The following is a 23,201-nucleotide window of genomic DNA, read 5'->3' as shown; positions in this document are numbered from 1 at the left end:
GACAGTGGGTTTTGAAGAGAGATGCAGGACCTTTGAAATAAAGTTAAGAAAAGCAGTCAGGATCACTGGATATTTATAGGCAAGCATCCTGAGAGGAAGATTAGAGGGCACAAAAGGCTGCATGAGCAACTCAGACACTGGTGTTGAACAAGATGTACCACTCCAAGAAAAGGCAGGTAGTGATAATTGGTACTGATTATATTACCTTTGTTTAATTTGTTATTAAGTTCCATATCACCATTCCATTATTTTGCCAAGGATCAATGTTGGGTTGACAGGCCTATACTTACCTGCATCAACTCCCATTTACCCTTTTTAAATATTGGCACAGCTTTATAGTTTTCTTCCAGGCCTTCAGAACTTCCCCAATGTTCCAAAAGTTGTTGAAGATCAGTATCAATGGTCCATGCTGATCATGAAGTTTGTTGCCTTGACTGAAGACCTTGGCAGCTGTGGAGAGGATTGCTTGAGTGGAAGATTATGACTATTTTTCTCAGAAGAAGTGGACCTACACCAAAAGTTGCACACTGAAGGTGCGACGTTAAATCAATATGGTTAAGTGGGTAGATATTTATGTTTGTTTAAACCTAGATTACAGCAGTTTAGTTTTGCACCCGTAAACTGTCGCTTTTTATAAGTCAAGCAAAACGTTAATTTTTGGTTCCTGTCTTCACTTAGTTTTTCACTGCATGTTTAGTTTTAGTATGACAACATGGCTTCCCATTATGTGGTGAAACACAAGTCTTGTCTTCACTAGGAAAAAGGTGCATCTTTAACATGTTAAACTTGTTAAATCCCACAATATACAAGGCAGTTGTAGTTTTAACATGTTGAGGTTAGTAGGATAAGCCTAGGTTTTATCTTGTATGTAGTATGTATACTAGGATTTTAACACATTTAAAAATATACCTTTTTTCCTCATGTACACGGCCAACGTCCCTACAGCGTGTGGTCTGTTGAATCTAAGCGGCAAGACTACTTTGTTTCGGAGATATACTGGAAGTTTTGTGGCAGTTCCAGGTAAGTTCTAAAATAGAAGTAAAACAAAATGAGTCAAATATGAAAAACAACAATCCATATTCACCTAGACCAGTGGTTCTCAAACATCTTTCCAAATGTTGTTTGTACCGTTGGCTAACTAACTATTGTAAAACGCTTTGCATAAAAGTACCATATAAACAAACCTTAATAATAATGAATTTTTTTTTGTTCTACAAATAAAAGCACACAACTCATATTTTAATATCAGTAGTCTTACTTTTCTAACGTGATGGATGTGCCCTCTCTCCCCCACCACAGCAGCCCCTGAGCTGAGGCTTGGAAGGAGAGTGTGTGGAGGGGGAAGTGGGGGGGGTCTCCCTCTCTCCCCCACCACAGCAGCCACAGAGATGGGCTGGGAAGGAGGGCTGTTTCTCCCTGGCAGCTGCAGCCTTGGAGCTGGGGAAAGTCATCTCTTTCTCTGGCTGCCGCAGCCCTGCACCCTCCCACCCCCTCCTTCTCATCCCACTGCCCCCCTCCCACCTACCCCCATTCCCCCCCAAGGCCACCACCTCACCTTACATGTGCATCTTCTCCAGGGTCCAGGCACCTAATTAGTGGAGCCACGCAGGTAGGTGGCCCTTCATTCTCTTGTGTGCAGCTGCCAAGGCACGCATCTTAGAGGGAACTATCCGCGGACCACCTGAATGGAGTGGTCTGTGGACCACAGTTTGAGAACATCTGACCTAGACCTATACATTTTCAATGTGCCACAGAGTAATACATAACTGTGCTACAGAGATTGAAGGCAAATGGGCCATTTAAAAATATACATTTACAATTTTTCCCAAATACAACAAAATACCAGATTCATAATACTACACAAAAGTAAATGAAGATGGTTAGGATAAAGGAAGGGGAAGTAACATATCTATATTCAGGGTCTGTGTTAATCCTAGATCTCTAAAAATTCAGCCCAAATTGCTTTGAATTTTTTGGGCATTCCCTTTCTGCAGCATACCAATTATCCTTTTTTTAAATAAAGGAGATATCCTATCTCCTAGAACTGGAAGGGACCTTGAAAGGTCATCGAGTCCAGCCCGCTGCCTTCACTAGCAGGACCAAGTACTGATTTTGCCCCAGATCCCTAAGTGGCCCCCTCAAGGATTGAACTCACATCCCTGGGTTTAGCAGGCCAATGCTCAAACCACTGAGCTATCCCTCCCCCCCACTATTTGTTAGGTTAGCCATATAACAGCCACAGATCAATATTTGGTGGGAATTGACTTTTCCATTTCTGCAGGATTCACTTTTATTGACCAAAGTTGCACATTGGAACCACGCTGCCTTGTTACCAGGTAACATCCTGGTATCCGGAATATATTCAAGAATGAAACTTAAGGAGGGATCCAATTTAGCATTCAATAGCATATTAAAAATTAAATTTACACACATTTGCTAATTGTGCTTCTGTTTAGATTACAGAAGTCTCCCTTTTGTATGTCCACGAACTGATGCATCTTTCTAAAAACTTAATCTAACAAACCTGTCTTCAGCCAAGCGAGGTTAAAGCTTGGTGGATATGGCTGATGCTCCAGCCTATCCTCATTTAAGCTTAAGTGTTGCAATATAGTTAATTTAGTATATAAAATCGTTCAATGCTTCAACTTTGCAGTCTAACTTTTTCAATTGAGTATTATTTTAGAAACAGATCAGGTTTTTTTAAAACCATCTCTACCTTTTACTGGAGATTTCTAAGGTGTTGAAGGTCTTCCTGTAATTTCAAGATAGATAACTGCATTACAGGAAGTAAAAAATAGCTACTCACCTTCTTCGTAACTGTTCTTCAAGATGTGCTGTTCATGTCTACTCCAATCAAGTGACCCGCACACTTCTTGTTTGAAGCGCCTTGACGAGAGTCACCAAAAGGACAAGTGACGCATTTGTAAGGGGTTTCGGCTGAGGACTCTTAAGGATTGTTAGCAGAGACTCGGAATTTTCCTCATGGAAGCAGCCCTCCATCCACAGTTCGATCCCGGGTCAGCAGAGCCCATGCCGAATGCCTCCTTCTGCGTCTGCAGCACACCGGTGCAAATGCCGCGCGAGCTGGCACCAAGAAAGTAGGCTAAGGACTCCTGGCACTGACACGGCACCGAACATAAGACTTCTGGCAGGCACCAATCTTTGTCCCCAGTGCCCCAGGAAAAAAAGAGGCAGGAGAGGAGGTGCTCTTCCCTCTCCTAAGCCTAAGGAGCCAGAAGCAGGTAGGGCTCAGCCCATCCAGTCTACTTCGGCCTAGTGCCTCCCAGGGGCTTGTTGACTACTGCCCTGCAAGAAGTCCAGTTGAGTCCAGACCACTACCGTTCTCCGGACCATTGTGACCAGGACATTCAACTCTCCTCGACTCCAGAGACTTTTGAGGTGGTGCAGGACCTTATTCACCTGATGGCACCACCTTCTCCAAGGAGGGACGAGGCACCAGTGATAACCCGACCACCTATCCAATCTAGGGGCAAGCTGGCGATGAGGTCACACCACTCCCCATCCCCACTGTGCCATTCCCCGGTGCTGGCCGCCAACGTGGGGAGACCGCACTAATACCCAGAGGCCTGGCACCACCCAGTACTGCTCTTTCGTGGTCTTCCTTTTCGGAGACTTCTGAGTCTGAGGTGGAGTCCTATCGTTCAGATAGGTCCAGCAGCAGGAGGTCTAGATCTTGGCAACACCGCCAGCCTCTTCTGGCGCTGTGGTCACCTCAATGGCAACCACCAGCTCTGTGGCCCTTTTGGACTCTCTGGGCAGATCATCAAGCCTAGGGTCAGAGCCAGGCATCGAGATCCAGGTCGGCATCAGTCGTGTCAACATCCTTCGTCCCCTTGCAGCAGCTGGCACCAGAGACGCCACTGATACCTCCACCTGCTGCTCAGGCCTCAGCGCCAGCTATCACCTCGGCACCGGCGACATAGAAGCCCAACAAACAACATGACTCTCTTGGTGCCGAGGGTAGTGACCAAGGTAATTTTTATACACACACACGATGTAATTAGTTACAGACATACTGTTCCCCCCCACCTTTAAATTAAAAGAATAAAAAAAAATAAAATAAAATAAAAAAAAAAAAAACACACCACATAGAGAAATGGTAACAAATTAACCAAACAAGCGTAACCATTATCATCTGTGCATTACCAAAGTATGACAATTCTAGATTGTTACTATAATGGCACTCTTATAAACAAGACTTCTTTTTTTTTTTGTTATTTTTATAAATACTCACTCCCTCTATGTTACAAGCAAAAGACAGAATCTGGTTTTAGATAGCATTTTTCAGACTCACATCATTTTGCAAATTACATACAGTACAATCCATTTCAGCACTGTGCCAAATAGCAATGTTAAATCAGGATGACTGACAGGAAAAAAAATTCAGCTCAATACATTTCAATGATCCATTTCCAGAATGGAGAATGGCACACCTGGCATTCGTTGTCTTGCAGGCCTATTCATAGTAAGGTATAGGTCTGAATTGTTTATTGGAATAAAAATCTAACTATGCAAAAAAATATTTCCCTTGGCAATCTGCTTCTTTGTGGATACTGAAGAAATTGTGCTGTACAGTACTTATTTTTAAAAGAATGAAAAGTAAATAGAAGGTAGATCAGATGTTTATAATGCAAGAACAAGAAGACAGTCAATGAAATTGACAGGCAACAAATTTCAACTGAAATACTTTTTCAGACAACAAAATTAGGCTGTGGAACTCCATGTCATAGGATATCCCTGAAATCAAGAACTTGGTGGGATTCAAGAACAAACTGGTCATTTATACAGGTAACAAGAACATCCAGAATTACAAAAAGGAAGAATAAGTAAACAAGAATACCAGAGTTTTAAAAGCAAACCTCTACATAATGGAAGTTAGGATGAAACTTTCATTAATGGGATGGTTATCCCATTCTTGTACCCAATCCTATGAAGCAACTGGTACTACCCACTGTTGGAAACAGGATGCTACATTAGAGGGCCTTCTGTTCTGATCTGGTAATTTCTGTGTTCCTAAATGGAACTATACACACACACACCCCCCACGCATAGTATACTCTTGAAACCTTTTTGTTTTGACCATGATATCAAAGAGAGAGATTCTCCTGTGCCACTGTTGCACGGACTGTAGTGGCAAATTAGTAGAAAATACACACTGAACAGTGAAAGCTCCATTTTATATTTCATTTTTACCTGGACAGTTTTCCAAGATCAAGAGAAGATTTTTTTTTTTTTAAACTTGAAATTTGAAGGACAATCTCTACCAGTACAAGTGTTACTATTTACATAGCATCCAAGTGTGCTAGATATTTTACAAATTGAGTAAAAGCAACAGGCATCTTCTATTGCTAGCTGTGTTTGAACTGTATAGGACTGATTCTTGGTGAAAGGCTTGAACCTGAAATCACATGTAAGGACATTTAAAAAAAATATATAAAATCTGACTGTGTCCCTTTAACGAGGCAAAGTTGTGAAAATAATGACAAAACAAAAGCTTAAGTTAGAGTGGTTTTAGCAGAGACCCGAATCTCAAAACGGAATTCTAATCTTCTATGCACTAGCGTGGTAACTGTGCATATTGCATTTACCTTAATTATGGGAATATTATCCTGACAACATCCCAAAACCAAACACTCATCTTAACATGGCAAGTCTCTCTCACTTTTTACCAAGACTGAACAATATGTAAGATAGTTAAGTCATATAAAAAAAAAAGTATTAGTTTGACAGCAGAAATATTTGGAGACATTTGTTTTTTAACCATTCTACCTGATGCATTAGCCAGGTACAACCAGGGAGTCTCTGAACTGAGAGCTGAAGCTAAAGGGGATTTTTCCAGGTCCAAGAGTCAAATGCATTAGGCATTATTTTCAAAAAGATTCAGGCGTACACGCAGTAAGTTGCACTAATTTCTTTCCAGGGTGGAAATTACTATTAAAAAATTAGTGGTAAAGAGAAAGGTAGAATTAAAGGAAATGAGCAAAACATGGATTCCCATCCTCAGGAACTAGCAGAAACAAAGGACTGACAGCAATTTTTTTTAAAGCAACAGACAAAGCAAAATTAAAGAGAATCATTGTCCTGCTATCCACAGATGGTGGTCTTTTCATAGCCTGCTCAGTTCTTAGTTTTACAAATTGAAATGTATGCAATAAAAATGAAAGCCTCTTCTTGTGCGGGCAATATCTAGTAACCACTACCATAAGTTTGTACTATCATGAGTGACTTTTTAGCCACCAATTGAAAGATTAAAAGTTCAGTATATATGCTCTTTCTTGAACTTGAATAACCAGCATTTTTTCATTATACAATCTTCTAGAATTTAATCTCAGAAAACTGATCAGTTTGCTCTGCAAAACATTTAGGAATTTACATAATAATAAGCACGACTCAATCCTGAATAAACCAGAAATGTAGGTTATAAAAGTTGCTATCGCTTCTCTAGGGGAAGCACCATACAATTGTAAAGTGAAAACTCGAGACAGCATTTTATATATGCTGCAATATTTAAGACTCAAATTTTATTTTGCAATGGTATAACAAGCACAACTATTTTACTATGTAAAGATTATTTAAATGTTAAATAATATTTTCCCCAGACAAAACAGATGAAAAAATAAAATTAAACTTTTAGGTTCTTGCAACATCAAAATCTTTAGCTTCTGGATTACAGTTACATTATATTCTATTTCTCTTTTGTTAATGGCTTTCTACATTACATATACAGACAGTATTTCTCCCTTTTGTGATGGAATTTAGGTAATGAATCAGGTTAAACACCACAATAGTTTTACAGTTGGAGGTTAAATAGCTAAGTCATTTTTAGAATTAAAATTGGTTTCTCCCCTCCCCCATTGTCTCCCCTCCTCACATCAACTTACTTAAAAGTTGGTACAGCTCCGTGGAGAAACAGATATACTTTTTACCCAAATTACAGTAACACATTCTCAGTAGCTTGCTGAAAGCTATCTTGCAGATACAAAGCAAACGCCAAGAAATGAAATTTCATACCAATGGCTTTCTGTCTAGCCAATGGTGCATATAGCCAATTACATAGGAAACTTCCTTTGAAAAAAATCCAATATAAATATTAAGGACAGAAGTTGGTTTTTGTCATGTTTAAAACTAGAAATAGGAGATACCTATTTAAATCACATGGCATTTTTAACCTCAGCCTCAACCTTCAAACTGCTGTAGCTGGCCATATGATATTTTATCAGGATTTTTACATACCAGTGCATTAAGTAACAGATCATTAGTAACTGAACCCCAAGCTGTAGAGCCATGCTCTTCCCCAGCTTCTCTTTCTGGGATGTCTTTTCAATACTATTTCAGCACTTCTCCACTAGAAGTCAGGCATTAGTAATGTAAACTGCACACATCTAATCTAGTCAACAAAAAGTTGCACTATTTTAAAAATCTATTAAGAGATGCGCCATTTTGTAGCTCATGTTCTGGAGTGATTTTATTCACTGTTTCAGTTACAACAAAGAACAAATATTACCTTATTAAAAGTAATGTGACTTTCTGCTTTCAAAATATAAAAATAAGGATTTTAAAATATAAACTGGCTCCTAAACTAAGACTGTTTTGTCAGGAAAAAAAACCCAACCACACACTTTGCACATCTATAGCGCCTTACATTAGAAGATCTTCAAAGTGCTTTGCAAAGGTGGTTAAGCATTATCCCCATTTTTAGATGAGGAAACTAAGGCACTGAGAGATTAAGTGTCTTGCCCAAGGTCACACAAGTCAGTAGCAGCGCCAAGAATAGCACTCAAGCTTTCCAGTAGTCCATCTAGCCACTACATCTCATTGCCTCTATATTAAGTGCACTGATTTAAACATTTGTTTGGTGAGCAGGAATTGTACAACACAGTAAACAGAAACAGTGAACCAGAGCCAGTCTATGAGTGCATCAATTTCAATCAAAAGCAGGAGCAAATTTGGTATTCAATGAATTAAAATGCACTTAGGGGAATGGTCACACTGAAAATTATATATTTACCTAGAGAGAGAAAGCTCATTAAGTATAAGACATGTGGTGTCAATGTTGTGAAAAAAATATTGGTTACCTTGACATTTATAGTTCAAATAATAGTCATTTTGACCCCTGCAGAGAAGCCATGCTTGTTGATCAACAGACATCTAGAGCAATAAAACCCTAAAAATAAATGGATTAAAATAAAGGAAACAAAGCCATCCATCAAGATCACCAATAAATACAACTTCAAATAGATAATCTGCTGCAGCAAATGAAATGTGATATGCATAGGTCATTGCCTGAACGAACAGCACACTTCAGCCCAGTTCCCAGAAGGCAAACAAGGATTTAAAAGGAAGCAACGCTAACTTGTATTTCAAAAAGCCTGACCTTGAATCTGATGCTCATGAGATGGGTGGTTTATGGACAAAGATTGCGGATGTGATTCAGAAATGTGTACATTTTGGTTCTGTTCTTCACTAATTTGATGGGACTGGACTGCATCTTGGTTAGTATGAGACTGACGACTAGGTTCTTGGGTCAGCTGCATGTGCTGAGCTCCTGCTGCTAGATGAAGTTCTTCAGTTTGCCCCTGATGGGCATGAAGATGTGCTAGTGCTTCCTTTGAAAGAGTGATGACATGCATTTGTTCAGATTGTGTAGTCTCTATTTGGTTCTCCATCATATTGATACTTTGGATTTGTTCTACTTGTTCCTGCTGGGCTGCAAGAAGCAAGTTCTGCAGCTGTTGTGGTGGCTGAGTGAGTAGCGTAAGATTAGCAGCCTGGCCTGTTGTCATATTTTGGGAGTTCTCAGCAGTAACAATACTAATACCTTGATTATGACCAGGTATAAAATTTATATTATGTACTGAATCTGTGACAAGCAACTGAATCTCTTGTCCTCCAGACGTGGACAGTTGATATTGCTGCAGCTGAAGAATGTTTCTGACTTCCTCTGAGCTATTGCTGCTGCTAGGAGCACTGCTTGATTCTTGCAATTGTTTTTCTTTGCTGTGAATTTTCAAATGAGACTTCAAATTGTCCAAGCGTGCAAACTGCAAATTACACTCGGGGCAGGAGAAAGGCTTTTTGCCTGTGTGTAAGATACAGTGTCTCCTCTTTGCACTGGAATCCGAGAAACATTTTCCACATATACCACAAGAATATGGCTTTTCTCCTCTGTAAGAGAATATTTTAACTTGATCAGAAATATTAATGCTGAGATTACTGCTTTCTGCAAGGTATTACCTGGCACATGACTCATAATAAATACAATACCACCACCACTAATAATAAATAATAATAATCTCTGCTATACTATTGTAGTGCTTACAGGCAGTCATGTAAGAAAAATATTCAGTGCTACATTTTCTAGGTTTTACTTTTAAGAATTGCACAATACTGTGATAAAGTTTCCCCTAATTTGTTCACATTCAAGAGTTAACAACAGGACTGCCTTCATACAGAAATATTGAGGTTTTCAGTTTTATGAAGCCCTGTTTTGACAAAATGGGAAGGGGGTGGGGACATAAAAACTGAAGTGATAAGAGAATTCATCTATTTTATATCTTTACTAGCATCTATCATTAAAGATTAATTTTAATTTGCATTTATTTTGTCCCTTCAACGTATAAACAGGGTTTGACAGTTCCTTTTTTTTATATAAAAACAGAGGAAAGCTGATCATAAGATATTTCTGCAAAAATCAGTCTAAAGTTTAAGACAGTTTATCACCCCAAGTCTACCTACAGTAAACCTTCCCCCAGCTCTCTGCCTAATTTTCTCCACAATTTATTGCATTTTTCGCTCTAAAGTGTTAAGCAGAATTCTATGTAAACAATGCACATTTTAACACACATTTGAAAATACTGTAAAGAACATGAAATATTTACACTTCCATATTGGAAATAAATTGGTCAGATTGCACACAGTATATATTATATATCTATATCTATATATAAAAATAAATAAATACACAGTAAATCCTAAAAATTTCCTCTTTTGAGGTTTTTATGCCAAAACAAGCACTAATATCTGAACACCATAAGATTACAACAAGGCATTATAATCTATATCAAACGCTTAAGGCCAAATGTAATAGTTTACATTTTACAGAAACCAGTATTATGTTCAACTGCTATTTAGTTGCTTATGTGAAATAAACGGGTGATCTCATTTCAGTCCCTGCAGTGTCCATGCCACACACACACACACACACACACACCCTTCCGAAGTGGCACTGAGACCCTTATTGGCTATTTCTGATATCAAGGATTTATTTATAGACTTTTCTATGGAGCTCTTTGTAGCAGTATTTGAACACTTTGCAAACATGAATATAACCTCAAAACACCCTAATGAGGTAATTAAACAGTAGCTTTCTCCCCTTAAAAAAAATATTTGTATTGCAGTAACACTAGAATTAAACTGGCATATTTCATGAGCACTAAAACCCTCTTCCACAAGCAAAATGTTTCTGAACCTTCATAACATTTACACCCATGCAGTAATCAAATACAAAATTAGAAATTGTGCATCCATCATTTGAACAGTGATGCAAGTTTACTATTGAAATTAATCCAGTACATTGTGATTTTAAAGGGAAAGAAATATAAAATAAAGCAGATTGATGTCATGATACATGGCATACATTTCAGGTGTAAGGTCTGATACCTCAAATTAACAAGGGATCTGTGATACCTGACTTTTAAAACACAGGTGTACCCATTTTGTTTAATTTTTTTCTCCTCTTTAGCTGAGAGAGAGAGAGAGAGAGAGAGAGATCTACAAATACAACAGGAGAAACTGACTATGCAAAATGTTGCCAAACGTACCAAATAAAACTGAAAAGAATCCCCCACCCACCCTAATCTCTCAGCTATAGAAATCGTAGGCATTACTTGTAATACTGTACTAGGAAAGAAATCGCATCCATTCTAAAAAATGCAACCTAAATTACTGGCTCTAACTTACTTGGGTTTTCTGTAGAACCTAAAAGCTTCCCAGATAAATTAAAACTACATGACAAGGTCACTAGTGTACTTTAGAGACTTTCCTACTCTCCTCTGGTTAAATCATCATCATCACCACCACTACCACATCAATTATAGTGGAAATACTCTGTCAGAGAGGAGAGCCTTACAGCATGCCTAGATTAGTTATCATAATGCTACCTACTAACCCTTCAAAATGTAAAAACCACCATGAAAATATGATATAGGACTCATTGATTAATTTCCTCATTAAAATCTGCAAAATTTTACACTGATTCAAATATGCCGCACAAAAGTGGGTTAATAAATTTTAATAAAAAACAAATATATGCAATTCACAGCATTTAGTAATCAATCAGTACCCACACATCAAGTAAGTGCAGCTAAGGAGCAATGGTTACTAGTGTCATATAAGCCATATGACAGCTACTTGATTAGAAGTTGCATATCAGAGATTCACCCAATTTTATAAAAATCATGCACTTCTTGGGTAGCGTAAAGATGCTCATCCTGTAATAAGGTAACAACCTGTTAAATAGAGAGATCCAATCATCATATTACTGTATATTTCACTAAACAAAAGTTCACTGTTGTAATGATTGTTTTATCTTTGACATTTATATGGCAAGAATTTTAAACCTGTTAAACTTCCTAAATAAATCACTTTAAAAAATAAACAGCAAAACTATACTGTACCTGTGGATTCTGATGTGAGTCTGAAGAGAACTTTTTGCTGTGAATGACTTGCCACAGATTTCACAAGTAAATGGCTTCTCACCTACAAAAAAAAGATAGTTTGTTGTACACTCATAAGTTATAATTACTGTAATAATCAATACCACCACCAGGCTCTCATATAGCTCTTTTCATCAGTACATCTAAAAGCACTTTAAGTATTATTAGCTACATATTACAGATGGGGAAACTGAGGGAAAGCAGTGAACTGACTTGCTCAAGGTCACCCAGGTGAACCAGTGGCTGAGCCTGGAATAGAACCCATGTCTTCAGAGCTCCCGTGCTCTATCCAATAGGTCAGACTGCCTGCTCATAATTACAGCAAGTTCTACGAAATCACCATTATGCACACTAACCAGTGTAAAAGCAAGTTATTCATGCTTGCTAACTCAGGAATAAACAAACTGAAATTCTTATGCTTCTAGTTTGAGAAAGCATGGCTTTCAAAGAGGCTGCATTCCAGCTAGACCGGGGTGGGCCCGCGGGACCGTCCTGCCCAGCCCCCGAGCTCCTGGCCCAGGAGGCTAGCCCCCGGCCTCTCCGCTGCTGTCCCCCGCAGCCTCAGCTTGCTCACTCTGCTGCCAGCGCAATGCTCTCGGTGGTGGGGCTTTGAGCTCCTGGGGCAGCACAGCTGCAGAGCCCAGCCTGACCCGGTGCTCTGTGCTGCGCAGTGGCGGTAGCTGTAGCGCTGCCAGCCACCAGTGCTCCTGGCAGCGCGGTAAGGGGACAGGGAGTGGGGGGGTTAGATAGAGGGCAGGGGAGTGGATGTGGATGGTGATCGGGGGGAAACAGGGTTGAATGGTGGCAGGGGTCCCAGGGGGCAGTCAGGAAGGAGGAGGGGTTGGACGGGGAGGCAATCAGAGGCAGGGGTTCCAGGGGCAGTCAGGGGACAGGGAGAAGGGGTGGTTGGAGAGGAGGGCTGTCAGGATTGAGAGGAGGGGTTGGATGGGGAGGCAGGGGTCCGGGGCAGTCAGGGGACAGGGAGTGGGTGTGTGTGGAAGAGGCTGGGGTCCCAGAGGGGCCGTCAGGGAACAGGGGGGGTTGGATGGGGCAGGAGTCCAGGGGGGAGGCACAGATTGGGGGGCGGGACAGGCCACGACCCCTCCCCTAACCAGCCCTTGATACAATTTACGAAACCTGATGCGGCCCTCAGGCCAAAAAGCTTGCCTGCCCCTAAGCTAGACCATAACACACCTTGACCACAACTCCAGGGAATACAAAGGAACTTCAGTTAACAGGAGTTTGGGTAAACTGGGATTTTACTGTGTACTGAATTACTCTTCCTACATGGAGCTAGCCAGAGGGATTAAATGCAATGATAAAAAGCTGCATAGCAGCAAGACAGTGTCACAAACTGGCAAAGCAAAGAAAGTGAATGGAAAGTAACATAACATTTCTCTGTAGTGCCTAGATCAAGGGAAGGTAAACTACTCCCCATGGGCCAGATCCATCCCATTAGGGCTTTCAATCCATCCCGCGGTGCAGTGGGGCTAAGGCAGGCTCCCTGCCTTCCTACCCTAGCCCAGTGCTGCTCCCGGAAGCAGCCGGCACTACGGCTGCCCCCCCTGTGGGAGGCGGGGCAAGGGACTCTGTGCGCTGCCCTCACTTGCAGACTCCACCCCCCGCAGCTCCCATTGGCCGGAACTGCGGCCAATGGAAGCTTCCGGGGTGGTACCCGAAGGCGAGGGCAGCGCGCAGCGGAGCCTTCTGCCCCACCCCACCCCCAGGAGCCACTGCCGGACATGTTGGCCACTTCCAGGAATGGCATGGGGCCAAGGCATGAATTACTTTCTTGGAAGGTTATGCTTAACCATCATGGGAAAGTCAGTCTGCCTCAGCTTACCCTCCGACTCTCCAAGCAACATACATCCTATGTAGTTCAAATTACGTTCCCCTGCTCGAAGTCTAGTTTATTATAACATAATAAAATAAATAACACTTGTACTGGTCAACAGAGTTCACAAATAATCCATCCCTCAAGACCTCTGGGAGCAGCCTTCTCTGTTCTTGGATTGCAGGGAGTAGGTTCCTAACACCACCTGGCTCTCCATCTGGATGAGGACTGAGTCAGGCTGGACTGTACCATTGGAGAGCCTCCCAGCACTTTCTCATCTCTGTGAGAAAAGCAGCCAATCTTCTAGTAGACATTGCTTTCAGGCTGCCTCTACATGACCCTCTCTTTTGCACTGGTTACAAATACCTGTGGCCATTCCTAGGGGGCATACCTCCTCATCAGGAGCCAGAACATCACTGCACACTTAATGGATATCTCCCTACCAACCAGGGATGGGGTATGTGAACCCCATCACAGCCAACAAGTTGGTCTTAGCATTCCTTAAAAGAAAAATGGTGTGTAATATACCTGTATGTGTTCTTAGATGTTTCTTTAACTGAGCTGCATCCATGAATTTGCGATGACACTGGTTACATTCCGGCAATGAATGGCCTTGTCGCAATAATAAAAAAAGTGTCAGTGCATAAGTGATCCCCTGTATTTCTTCAGTGATCTTTGTTAAAGCACTTCCCTGTAAAATAACCACTTTAATATAATATATAAAGACAACAACGATTCACCAGTTATTTCTGTTGCTGCACATCACTAGAAATGGCAGCATAATTCTATTCCATTTCCCCAGTTAATTCCATCAGTGAAGAAAGGACGCTGGTTGTTTTAACTCCTGATTCCCATCAGGAATCTACCACTTTCCTTTTCCTTAGTTCCTCTCCACTTCACATGCCTATTATCCAGTCACAATCTTTCTAAAACAAAATTGGTAGGGACTCCTTTTAAAGCTATCAATACCATTCAGCCAAAGGAGTAGCAGAACAACACAAAGCACAATATTGACAACAGACAGTGATGATACTACTTTTACTACTCATCTCTGGTGATCAGATGACAGTCTAACTGATGATGATAAGGGAAGGGGAGGAGGGAGAAAGTCAGGCAGCCCTCCCATCCTCCCCCACCAGCCTTGTTATACCTGTGTGCACTCGGTAATGACTCTTCAGTTGTCTCTTTTGGCTAAAATACTTCCCACACTGATCACATGTAAAAGCCTTCTGTCCTGTAATAAAAATTAATATTCCTAAAAATACAAATAATTAAATTCCAAAAATTAAGCTAAAACATAACTAACATTTCTGTATAACTTAGACTCTTATGCTGTAAAATAGCTAACACTTGCTTTAAAAATAAAATACTGAGCAAAAATGTATGTTTTGAAATGTCTAATACTTAATATAGCTAGATTACATTTGTCTTTGATTACTTACCTGTGTGTAGGCTCATGTGTTCCAAAAGAGAATGTTTTGTTGTTAAAGCCTTACTACAGACAGTACAGGTATATGGTCGCTCTCCAGTATGCATCCGCTCATGAACCTGAAGAGAGTGCTTCTGGGAAAAGCCTTTACCACATTCATTGCATTTAAAAGGGCGTTCTCCTAAAAGTAAAGCACCAAGACTGTAAATAGCAAAGAGTTATTACTAATAAATTTATAAATAAATATTCTAAGTTGTAATGCATCTTGTTACCAGTACATTATCACAATTAAAAAAATGAATTTTCAGTAGACCAGGAGGATTAATATAAGCAAAAACCTAAGATTCCTTATAGCAATCATTCAAAATCAATTTCTTTGTAAGTATCATTGCATAGGCACTGCCAATATCCAATTTAATATTTTTTCATTGGAAAAAACTTAATTAACTAGATTGTAGTTTGTAAACTACAAAGATTACAATCTCTGAAGGTGAGAATTAAGTAAAATAGTAGAAACAAAATCTTGGTGATCCACCACATATATAGCGTGTGTCTAGCAATACCACAATATAAAGCAACATTTGAATAATTACAATGCAAACCAATTGTAGCAAGTTACCATACCCTAACCCAAAAAAGGTAGTCTTTTATGCCTACCTGTATGACTTCTCTGATGAATAGCTAAAAAGTGATTATATTTAAACACTTTGCCACATTCTTTGCAACAAGCTTCAGAACCTGTGCGTTTTCTTTTTCTATCAGTTCTCTTTGTCAATACTTTTACATCTTCATCACCAACAAGTTTATAATCTTTTAGCTTGATAGACCTCCGTATCCTACGTTTGCTATAACGACTCTGATTGCTCTGTATTCCTTGAGATTTAGGATCATAATTCTCATCCTTCTCAGCTGACAGATCTACAGCAGCTTCTGAACCACAAGCTGGCTCAGTTTCTTCCACTTCTTTCCTTACTGGAACTTGTTCACTGACAACGGTTTCTTCCGCTGCAACTTTTTTCATAAAATTTTGTTTATTTTGCACTGAATTGTTCTCTCTTAGCTGCACATCTTCAACAGAAGTTGTCCCAAATTTTTCCTCTTGAACATTCTTGACTTTTCTTGGTCTTCCTCGTTTTCGCTTTGGTGGATCGCCATTTTTCTTGTCATTTGCAAAGACAACTACTGAAGCACCACTACTAGATGTGAGAGGTAATACATTATTTGGGCTATGGCTGGTCTGATAATCTGCATGTGCCCACACTAAATCATTCACTTTTAGGAGTTGTGCAGTTGCCAAGATTTGTTCCATATTTTTTTCATTGGATTGGAGATAACCTGTGTAGATAAATTCCAGTAGTGCACCAAAAGTGTCTGCAACCATTCCCTCCAACATATAAATTGACTGGCTTATCTCTCCCTCATCTGCAAACATCATTGAAAAGTACTCACTACTGGCAGCAAGTAAAGCTTTGTGGGCTCTGAAGTGCACATCCTCTACTATTAAAGTGATATCACAAAGAAAATTCTTTTTCCTTTGTTCCGCAAAATTAGCTAGAATGGTATCTCTGTGAGCCTTGGAATGGATAACAATAAGCTTCTCTGGAGGGTCAGCAGTTGCTTCTGCCATTTTTATTGCAAACAGGAAAAGAGTTACCTATGAGAGTAAAACAGTATTATTGAAAAAAGAAACATATTTAGAGGTTTGCATTACAAAAAACAAAATATTACAACTTATTCCATAACTAAGGAATTTCTGCACCAAAATTGAAGCTTCTGACCTAGTTGTAAAAAGTCAATACTCCTGACATATAATTTTTTCCCTTCAAATAAAACCAAGTTTTTAAACACTTAAGAAGAGCTATAAAAATTTTGTGAAATGGAAACTATTTTTGACAATTATTATTTATTTAGTACCAATATGCCTCGTGCTGTTCAGTACCCAAAATGGCTGCCCCATCTGAAACTAATGTCTTTTGGAACTTAAAAAAAAAAAAAAAAAAAAAATGAGACAGTGAGTGGAAAGAAAAAGTTTATTAGCTTTCACTTTCACAAATACCTTAGTTAGGGTTATGATGGGACTTCTGTTAGAACCTAGGATGAAATCCCGGCCCACTGAAATCAATAGCAAAACTCCCACTGACTTCAAGAAGGGCATGCTTTTACCCCTAGTTTCACATGCTCCTAACTTCTGAAAAATTCTCTTTCAAACCTTTCCCTACTTATTCTCAGCCCAGAGGTGGTTGTGAAAGAAACAGCACTAACAAATGGTAAAAATGGTGGAAGCTGCTAGAGCATTGCTTATATGATGGTTCTTACCTATATAAACACCAGTTCTGCTAAGCCAGTGATAGCAACCTTTGTGGTTTTTGTTTTTTTGTAAAATTCTATATTGCAGGCATAGCCTAAAAGAATGAAATTAAATGCAAAAATAATAAAGCTACTTTTAGGCAACAAATAAAACAGCATGTTTAACCAAAAAGTGGTCAGTGAATGCAACAATTATGTTTTGTACAGTAACAACTTTAATTTGCCCATATATAATATATTAGCTACCTGTGATATTCATAAAAATAGTTAACTTTCGTATAGGAAATGTAAAATAAGGTTACATGTTTAAACAATTGTCAAGGAATTCAAGTTTATAGTTCTCGTAACAACATTAACTTGCAGAAGCGGCACATACTTGTAGGTATTTAGGTACTGTATACATTCATAGCAACGCAATGGTATCATTACTTTTCTGACTGCAAGATCCTAACAATATTTGTTGGGTTTTTTTAAAAAACAATCTCAAGGGAGGTTATATAGAACAGGAAGGCACACTAATATGGTCTCAGTTGTAGCCATATCGGGCCCAGAATATTAGAGACACAAGGTGGGTGGGATAACATCTTCTATTGGACCAACTTCTGTTGGTGAGAGAGACAAGCTTTTGAGCTACACAGAGCTCTTCTTCAGGCTTGGGAAAGGTACACAGTGTCACAGCTAAATACAAGATCCAACAGCCAGTTTAGCATAAGCAGTTAGCACATATTCTATCTGTTCAATCTTGTATTTAGCTGTAACACCCTCAAAATCTTTCCCAGACATGAAGAAGAGCTCTATGTAACTCAAAAGAATCTCTCTCTCACCAAGAGTAATTGGTCCAATAAAAGGTATTACACCTCACCTACTTTGTCTCTCTAATAGGATCAAATATGAGACAAATTTTGGTCCATGTAGTAGTTGCTGGTGGTCTGCAGAGAGCTGGCTAATTACATGGTGCTAGTTTCTCCTCATTTACAGCTGTTAAGATGTATTAAGACAGCTAAAAATAATAAAAACAATAAAAATATCCAGCATTAGGATATTTTAAATATAAACAATGGTTGTAATTGTAACATAGATTTGCATGACTGCCACCTGGGAGAAGTTCCTTTCCAGACTTGTGAATGGGAGAGGATGGTAATCCACAAGACATTGTCTGTATAAAAATGGGTACAGTGAAAAAAATTTGAGAACACCTGAAGTATAGGAGTCAAAAAAACTACTAGGATCTCTAATTAAACATCAAATAACCAGAAAGGGAGCGAGATGAGCACTGAACAGCACACTGGAGATTAAAGGAACAGAGCTCAATGGCAGGCCCAGAATAGGATAATAGACTTTTGGCATCTGTTTTTGTTTTTTTTAATTGAGGCTGAATTATTCATTTTAACTTGTATATCAAATCTCATCCAAAAGTAAAAAAAAAAACAAAAAAAAAACCTTCTCTGAAACAATGAGCAGTTTATCAAGAGGATCTTGGCTATAAGATTGTCATTGCAGGTATTTGAACAGGGCTCTGGGAACCAGGACTCCAGGGTTTTACCCTCGGCTTCTGGTCCTGATTTACCCTAATTCTGAGCAAATCACGTTTTTCCACACCTCAGTTTCTCCATTTATAGATGGGGAGACACATGCCCCATAAGCAGCCTGAAGCTGTAAGTCTTCCCGGGATGTAAAGTGCTATGTTGGACAGTGCAAGCAGGGGCTGTGGTCCCCACATTACAGCATGATGGGGGGCCATGCACACGGGCTGGCTCTAGTGTGTTGGCAACCGCTACGACTAGGGGCTATCTCAGACTCTGTGGAGAGAAGGGTCCCCTTCGGGGCGGGGGATGGGGGGTCGGGTCAGGGCGTGGGGAGGAGGATCAGGCTCAGGACACTCCTTGGCGGCGCTCCAGCGAGCCGGCTCCCGCCCATCGCCCCCTTCCAAGCTGCATGGCCAGACCATCCGCCCGGCAGCGAGGGGGTTTCTAGCCCAGCGACCCGCCCGGCCCGGAGCAGCCTCAGGAGTCGGGGAGACCTTCCAGCCCGGGGGGTGAGACAGGTCCCGCACAGGCTCTTGTAGCCCGTCCGGGAGACCTGCGCTGGCCGCTCCCGCAGCCCGGCGAGGGCCGAGGCCGCCTCGGCTTGGCACAGCGGGGCTCACTCACCAGCGGCAGCCGCAGGCAGCGTTCAGGGAGGGTCCGCGCCTGGCCCGGCCCGGCCACACTCTCCTCCCCCTGGGAGGGGCGCGAACCTGCGTCACGGCGTCGAGTTGCCCGCACGTCCCTCTCGGCCGTTAAAGCAGCAACAGCTAATCGGCGCGGGCCGCGAGAAGGCTCCGGCCGCCGGCAGCACAGGCCCCGCCCCCTCCACCAACGTGCCTCAGCCGCTCGGCTCCTCCCCTCGCGCACCGCGGGGGAAGGCGCGGACTTCTCTAGAAAGGGCCCGCCCCTGTTCTGTGGTAGGGCCTGCCCCGCCCCGCCCCGCCTGTGGGGGAGGAGGCCCTGCGCGTCCGGTCAGGGGCTGTGGGACCGGAGGCGCTGCCGCGTCTTGCTGTGCAGTGGGTCAGGCGCCGGCTGGGGGCGTTGCCTGCGTATGTCCCGGGCCGGCTCACAACTCGGGCAAGGCGCGCCCCCCTTTCCCCCGTAGGCCAGCATCCCACTGACTGACACGTTCCGGTGCGCGCGCGCTCCCTCGGCCTCCAGCCGCCTGGTTTTGGGAACCGCTTTCCTCGAGCTTGGCCTAGCGTCGGTCTTCGCGCACCTGGGCGCGCGGGTCTCTGCCCTGCAGCCTACATCGATCCTCGCCTTGTAATCATCTCACTCGTGTCACCACTTCCCGACCCGCCGCCAGTGCAACACCGCGGACCTCACCTCAGCCGCCTTCCGCCAGAGGAGGGGTCGCTCGTTCTCTGCATCCGCTCACCGCCCTGCTAGTCTAGGCCCACAGTTTAGAAAGCTCTTGCCTTATTTAAAACATCTTTTTAAGAAATCAGCAAATGTGGAAAGAAAATGCTTGAAAGAAACCGGCTAAAATATGAGCTGGGCTTTGAGAACTAACTAGGCTGTTTAAGTATCAGAGGGGTAGCTGTGTTAGTCTGGATCTATAAAAAGCGACAAAGAGTCCTGGGGTAACTCATAGACTAAGACATATTGGAGCATAAGCTTTCATGGATGGATACTCACTTCCTCAGATGCATGTAGTGGAAATTTCCAGAGGCAGGTATAAATATGCAGGCAAGAATCAGTCTAGATGTGTGTTAGTCTATAAGGTGCCGCAGGACTCTTTTAGGCTTTTTAAAAGTCCTTTCAAACAGAATGATACGGGCCTGAAAACAGCTAGGTTCTTAGTGTTTTTCTGAGATAAAGATCTTCGAGAACTTTTTTAATATTTTAGTTTTATATTCACACCCTCCTTAAACTGTAAATTGCAAATATGGCTGTACAAACATAAAGAACTAGGTAGAAACAATTCAAGGAATAGGCAATAACTACTGTGGTCAGATGTCATGTCACCTGTAGGTACTTATTTCCAAGAGCATTCTGCTTGGATATGTTTAAAAACACTGGTATCTTGAAACTTCTTGATTTCTTTTATAGACCATTTTTCCTGAAAGGTTTTTTAAACATCCTTTTTCCCCTTGAAATGATTGGTTACATTGTTAATGATCAGAAATAATGGTAGGTATAAAATCTAGAACAAGTTAATCTCATAGACTCATAGACATTAAGGTCAGAAGGGACCATTATGATCATCTGGTCTGACCCCCTGCATGCTGCAGGCCGCAAGACCCTTCCCTGGACTCTACCGTTGAAGTCCCCAATCCTGTGTTTTAGTGACTTCAATCGGCTGAGACCCTCCTGCTAGTGATCCCTGCCCCATGCTGCGGAGGAAGGCGAAAAACCTCCAGAGGCTCAGCCAATCTACCCTGGAGGAAAATTCCTTCCCGACCCCAAATATGGCGATCAGTAATACCCCGAGCATATAGGCAAGAGTCTCTAGCCTGACCCTTGTTGGCCATTATGCTGTTCATGTACCATTGCTTGGTTTTCCTTGGCTACTATGTTTTATCATTAAACCATTCCCTCCATAAACTTATCCAACTTAATCTTAAAACCAGACAGGTCCGTCGCCCCCACCGTTTCCCTCGGAAGGCCGTTCCAATATTTCACCCCTCTGATGGTCAGAAACCTTCGTCTAATTTCAAGCCTAAACTTCCCCCCGGCCAGTTTGTATCCATTCGTTCTCGTGTCCACATTAGTACTAAACTGGAATAATTCCTCTCCCTCCCTTGTATTAACCCCTCTGATATATTTAAAGATAGCAATCATATCCCCCCTCAGCCTTCGCTTTGTCAGACTAAACAACCCAAGCTCCTCTAATCTCTTTTCATACGACAGGTTTTCCATTCCTCTGATCATCTTAGTCGCCCTTCTCTGCACCCGTTCCAGTTTGAGTTCATCTTTTTTAAACATTGGAGACCAGAACTGCACACAGTACTCCAAATGAGGTCTCACCAGCGCCTTATACAACGGAAGCAGGACCTCCCTATCTCTACTAGATATACCTCGCCTAATACATCCTAAGACCGCATTGGCTTTTTTCACCGCCACGTCACATTGCCGACTCATAGTCATCCTGCGGTCCACAAGGACCCCTAGGTCCTTCTCCTCTTCCGTTACTTCTAACCAATGCGTCCCCATCTTGTAACTAAAATTGTTATTATTCGTCCCCAAGTGCATCACCTTACACTTTTTACTATTAAATTTCATCCTATTTCTGATACTCCAATTCACAAGCTCATTCAAGTCTCCCTGCAGAGTATCCCTATCCTCCTCCGAGTTTGCAACTCCTCCCACCTTCGTATCATCCGCAAACTTTATCAGCCCACTCTTGCAATCGGTCCCGAGGTCAGTTATAAATAGATTAAATAAGATGGGTCCCAAAACCGAACCTTGAGGCACTCCACTAGTAACCTCCCTCCAACCCGACAATTCACCCTTTAATACGACCCGCTGCATTCTCCCCATTAACCAATTCCCTATCCACCTCTGGATTTTCATATCGATCCCCATGTTTTTCATTTTAACCAATAGTTCCTCATGGGGTACTGTATCAAACGCTTTACTGAAATCCAGGTATATTAGGTCCACCGCATTTCCCTTATCTAATAAGTCCGTTACTTTCTCAAAGAAGGAGATCAGATTCGTTTGGCACGATCTGCCCTTCGTAAAACCATGCTGTAATTTATCGCATTTGCCATTAACTTCAAGGTCCTCAACTAGTTTCTCTTTCAGAATCTTCTCCAGCACCTTGCACACTACTGATGTTAAACTAACAGGCCTATAGTTACCCGGGTCACTTTTTTTCCCTTTCTTGAAAATAGGAACCACATTGGCTATTCTCCAGTCTAACGGGACTACCCCCGAGTTTACAGATTCATTAAATATAGTCGCTAATGGGCCTGCTATTTCCCGCGCCAATTCCTTCAATATTCTCGGATGAAGATCGTCCGGTCCACCCGACTTAGTCCCATTAAGGCGTTCTAGTTTTGTTTCTACCTCGGATGCGGTAATCCCCCATCCCGTATGCCCCTCTGTAACGGTGCTAGTATCCCTAATACCTTCATTGGCCTCATTAAACACCGATGCAAAATATTCATTGAGATATTGCGCCATGCCTAGATTATCTTTAATCTCCTCTCCGGCTATAGTCTTCAGCGGTCCCACTTCTTCTTTCTTTGCTTTCTTCCTATTTATATGGCTGTAAAACCTCTTACTATTACTTTTAATTCCCCTCGCTAAGTCCAACTCTTCCCGGCCTTTGGCCTTTCTCACTCTATCTCTACATTCTCTGACTTCACTAAGGTAAGTTTCCTTACTGATCCCTCCCCTCTTCCACTCTTTGTACGCTT

General features: G+C 41.6%; 1 protein-coding gene across 3 annotated transcripts; it reads right to left on the bottom strand.

Annotated features, from left to right (window-relative positions):
• Positions 1-5,054: 5,054 nt before the first annotated feature.
• ZBTB24 (zinc finger and BTB domain containing 24) lies at positions 5,055-19,509 on the bottom strand. Of its 3 annotated transcripts, none has more exons than XM_054024277.1 (7): positions 19,456-19,509; positions 15,656-16,652; positions 15,012-15,179; positions 14,720-14,803; positions 14,098-14,181; positions 11,697-11,778; positions 5,055-9,186 (listed from the first exon to the last, which is right to left on the bottom strand). In XM_054024277.1, the coding sequence occupies exons 2-7, from the start codon at positions 16,623-16,625 to the stop codon at positions 8,382-8,384; spliced, it is 2,193 nt and encodes a 730-aa protein (XP_053880252.1). In that variant the 5' UTR covers positions 16,626-16,652; positions 19,456-19,509; the 3' UTR covers positions 5,055-8,381. The 3 variants fall into 3 exon arrangements, with proteins under 3 accessions (XP_053880252.1, XP_053880251.1, XP_053880253.1); XM_054024276.1 differs by lacking the exon at positions 19,456-19,509 and adding an exon at positions 17,315-17,543; XM_054024278.1 differs by lacking the exons at positions 5,055-9,186; positions 11,697-11,778; positions 19,456-19,509 and adding an exon at positions 17,315-17,543 and having other exon boundaries at positions 14,102-14,260.
• Between the last annotated feature and the right edge of the window lie 3,692 nt (positions 19,510-23,201).

Source organism: Malaclemys terrapin, chromosome 3 (genome assembly GCF_027887155.1).
Source record: "Malaclemys terrapin pileata isolate rMalTer1 chromosome 3, rMalTer1.hap1, whole genome shotgun sequence".
Taxonomy (NCBI): domain Eukaryota; kingdom Metazoa; phylum Chordata; order Testudines; family Emydidae; genus Malaclemys; species Malaclemys terrapin.
Note: the sequence above shows the minus strand (reverse complement) of the source record. Positions and strands in the feature narration are given on the sequence as shown.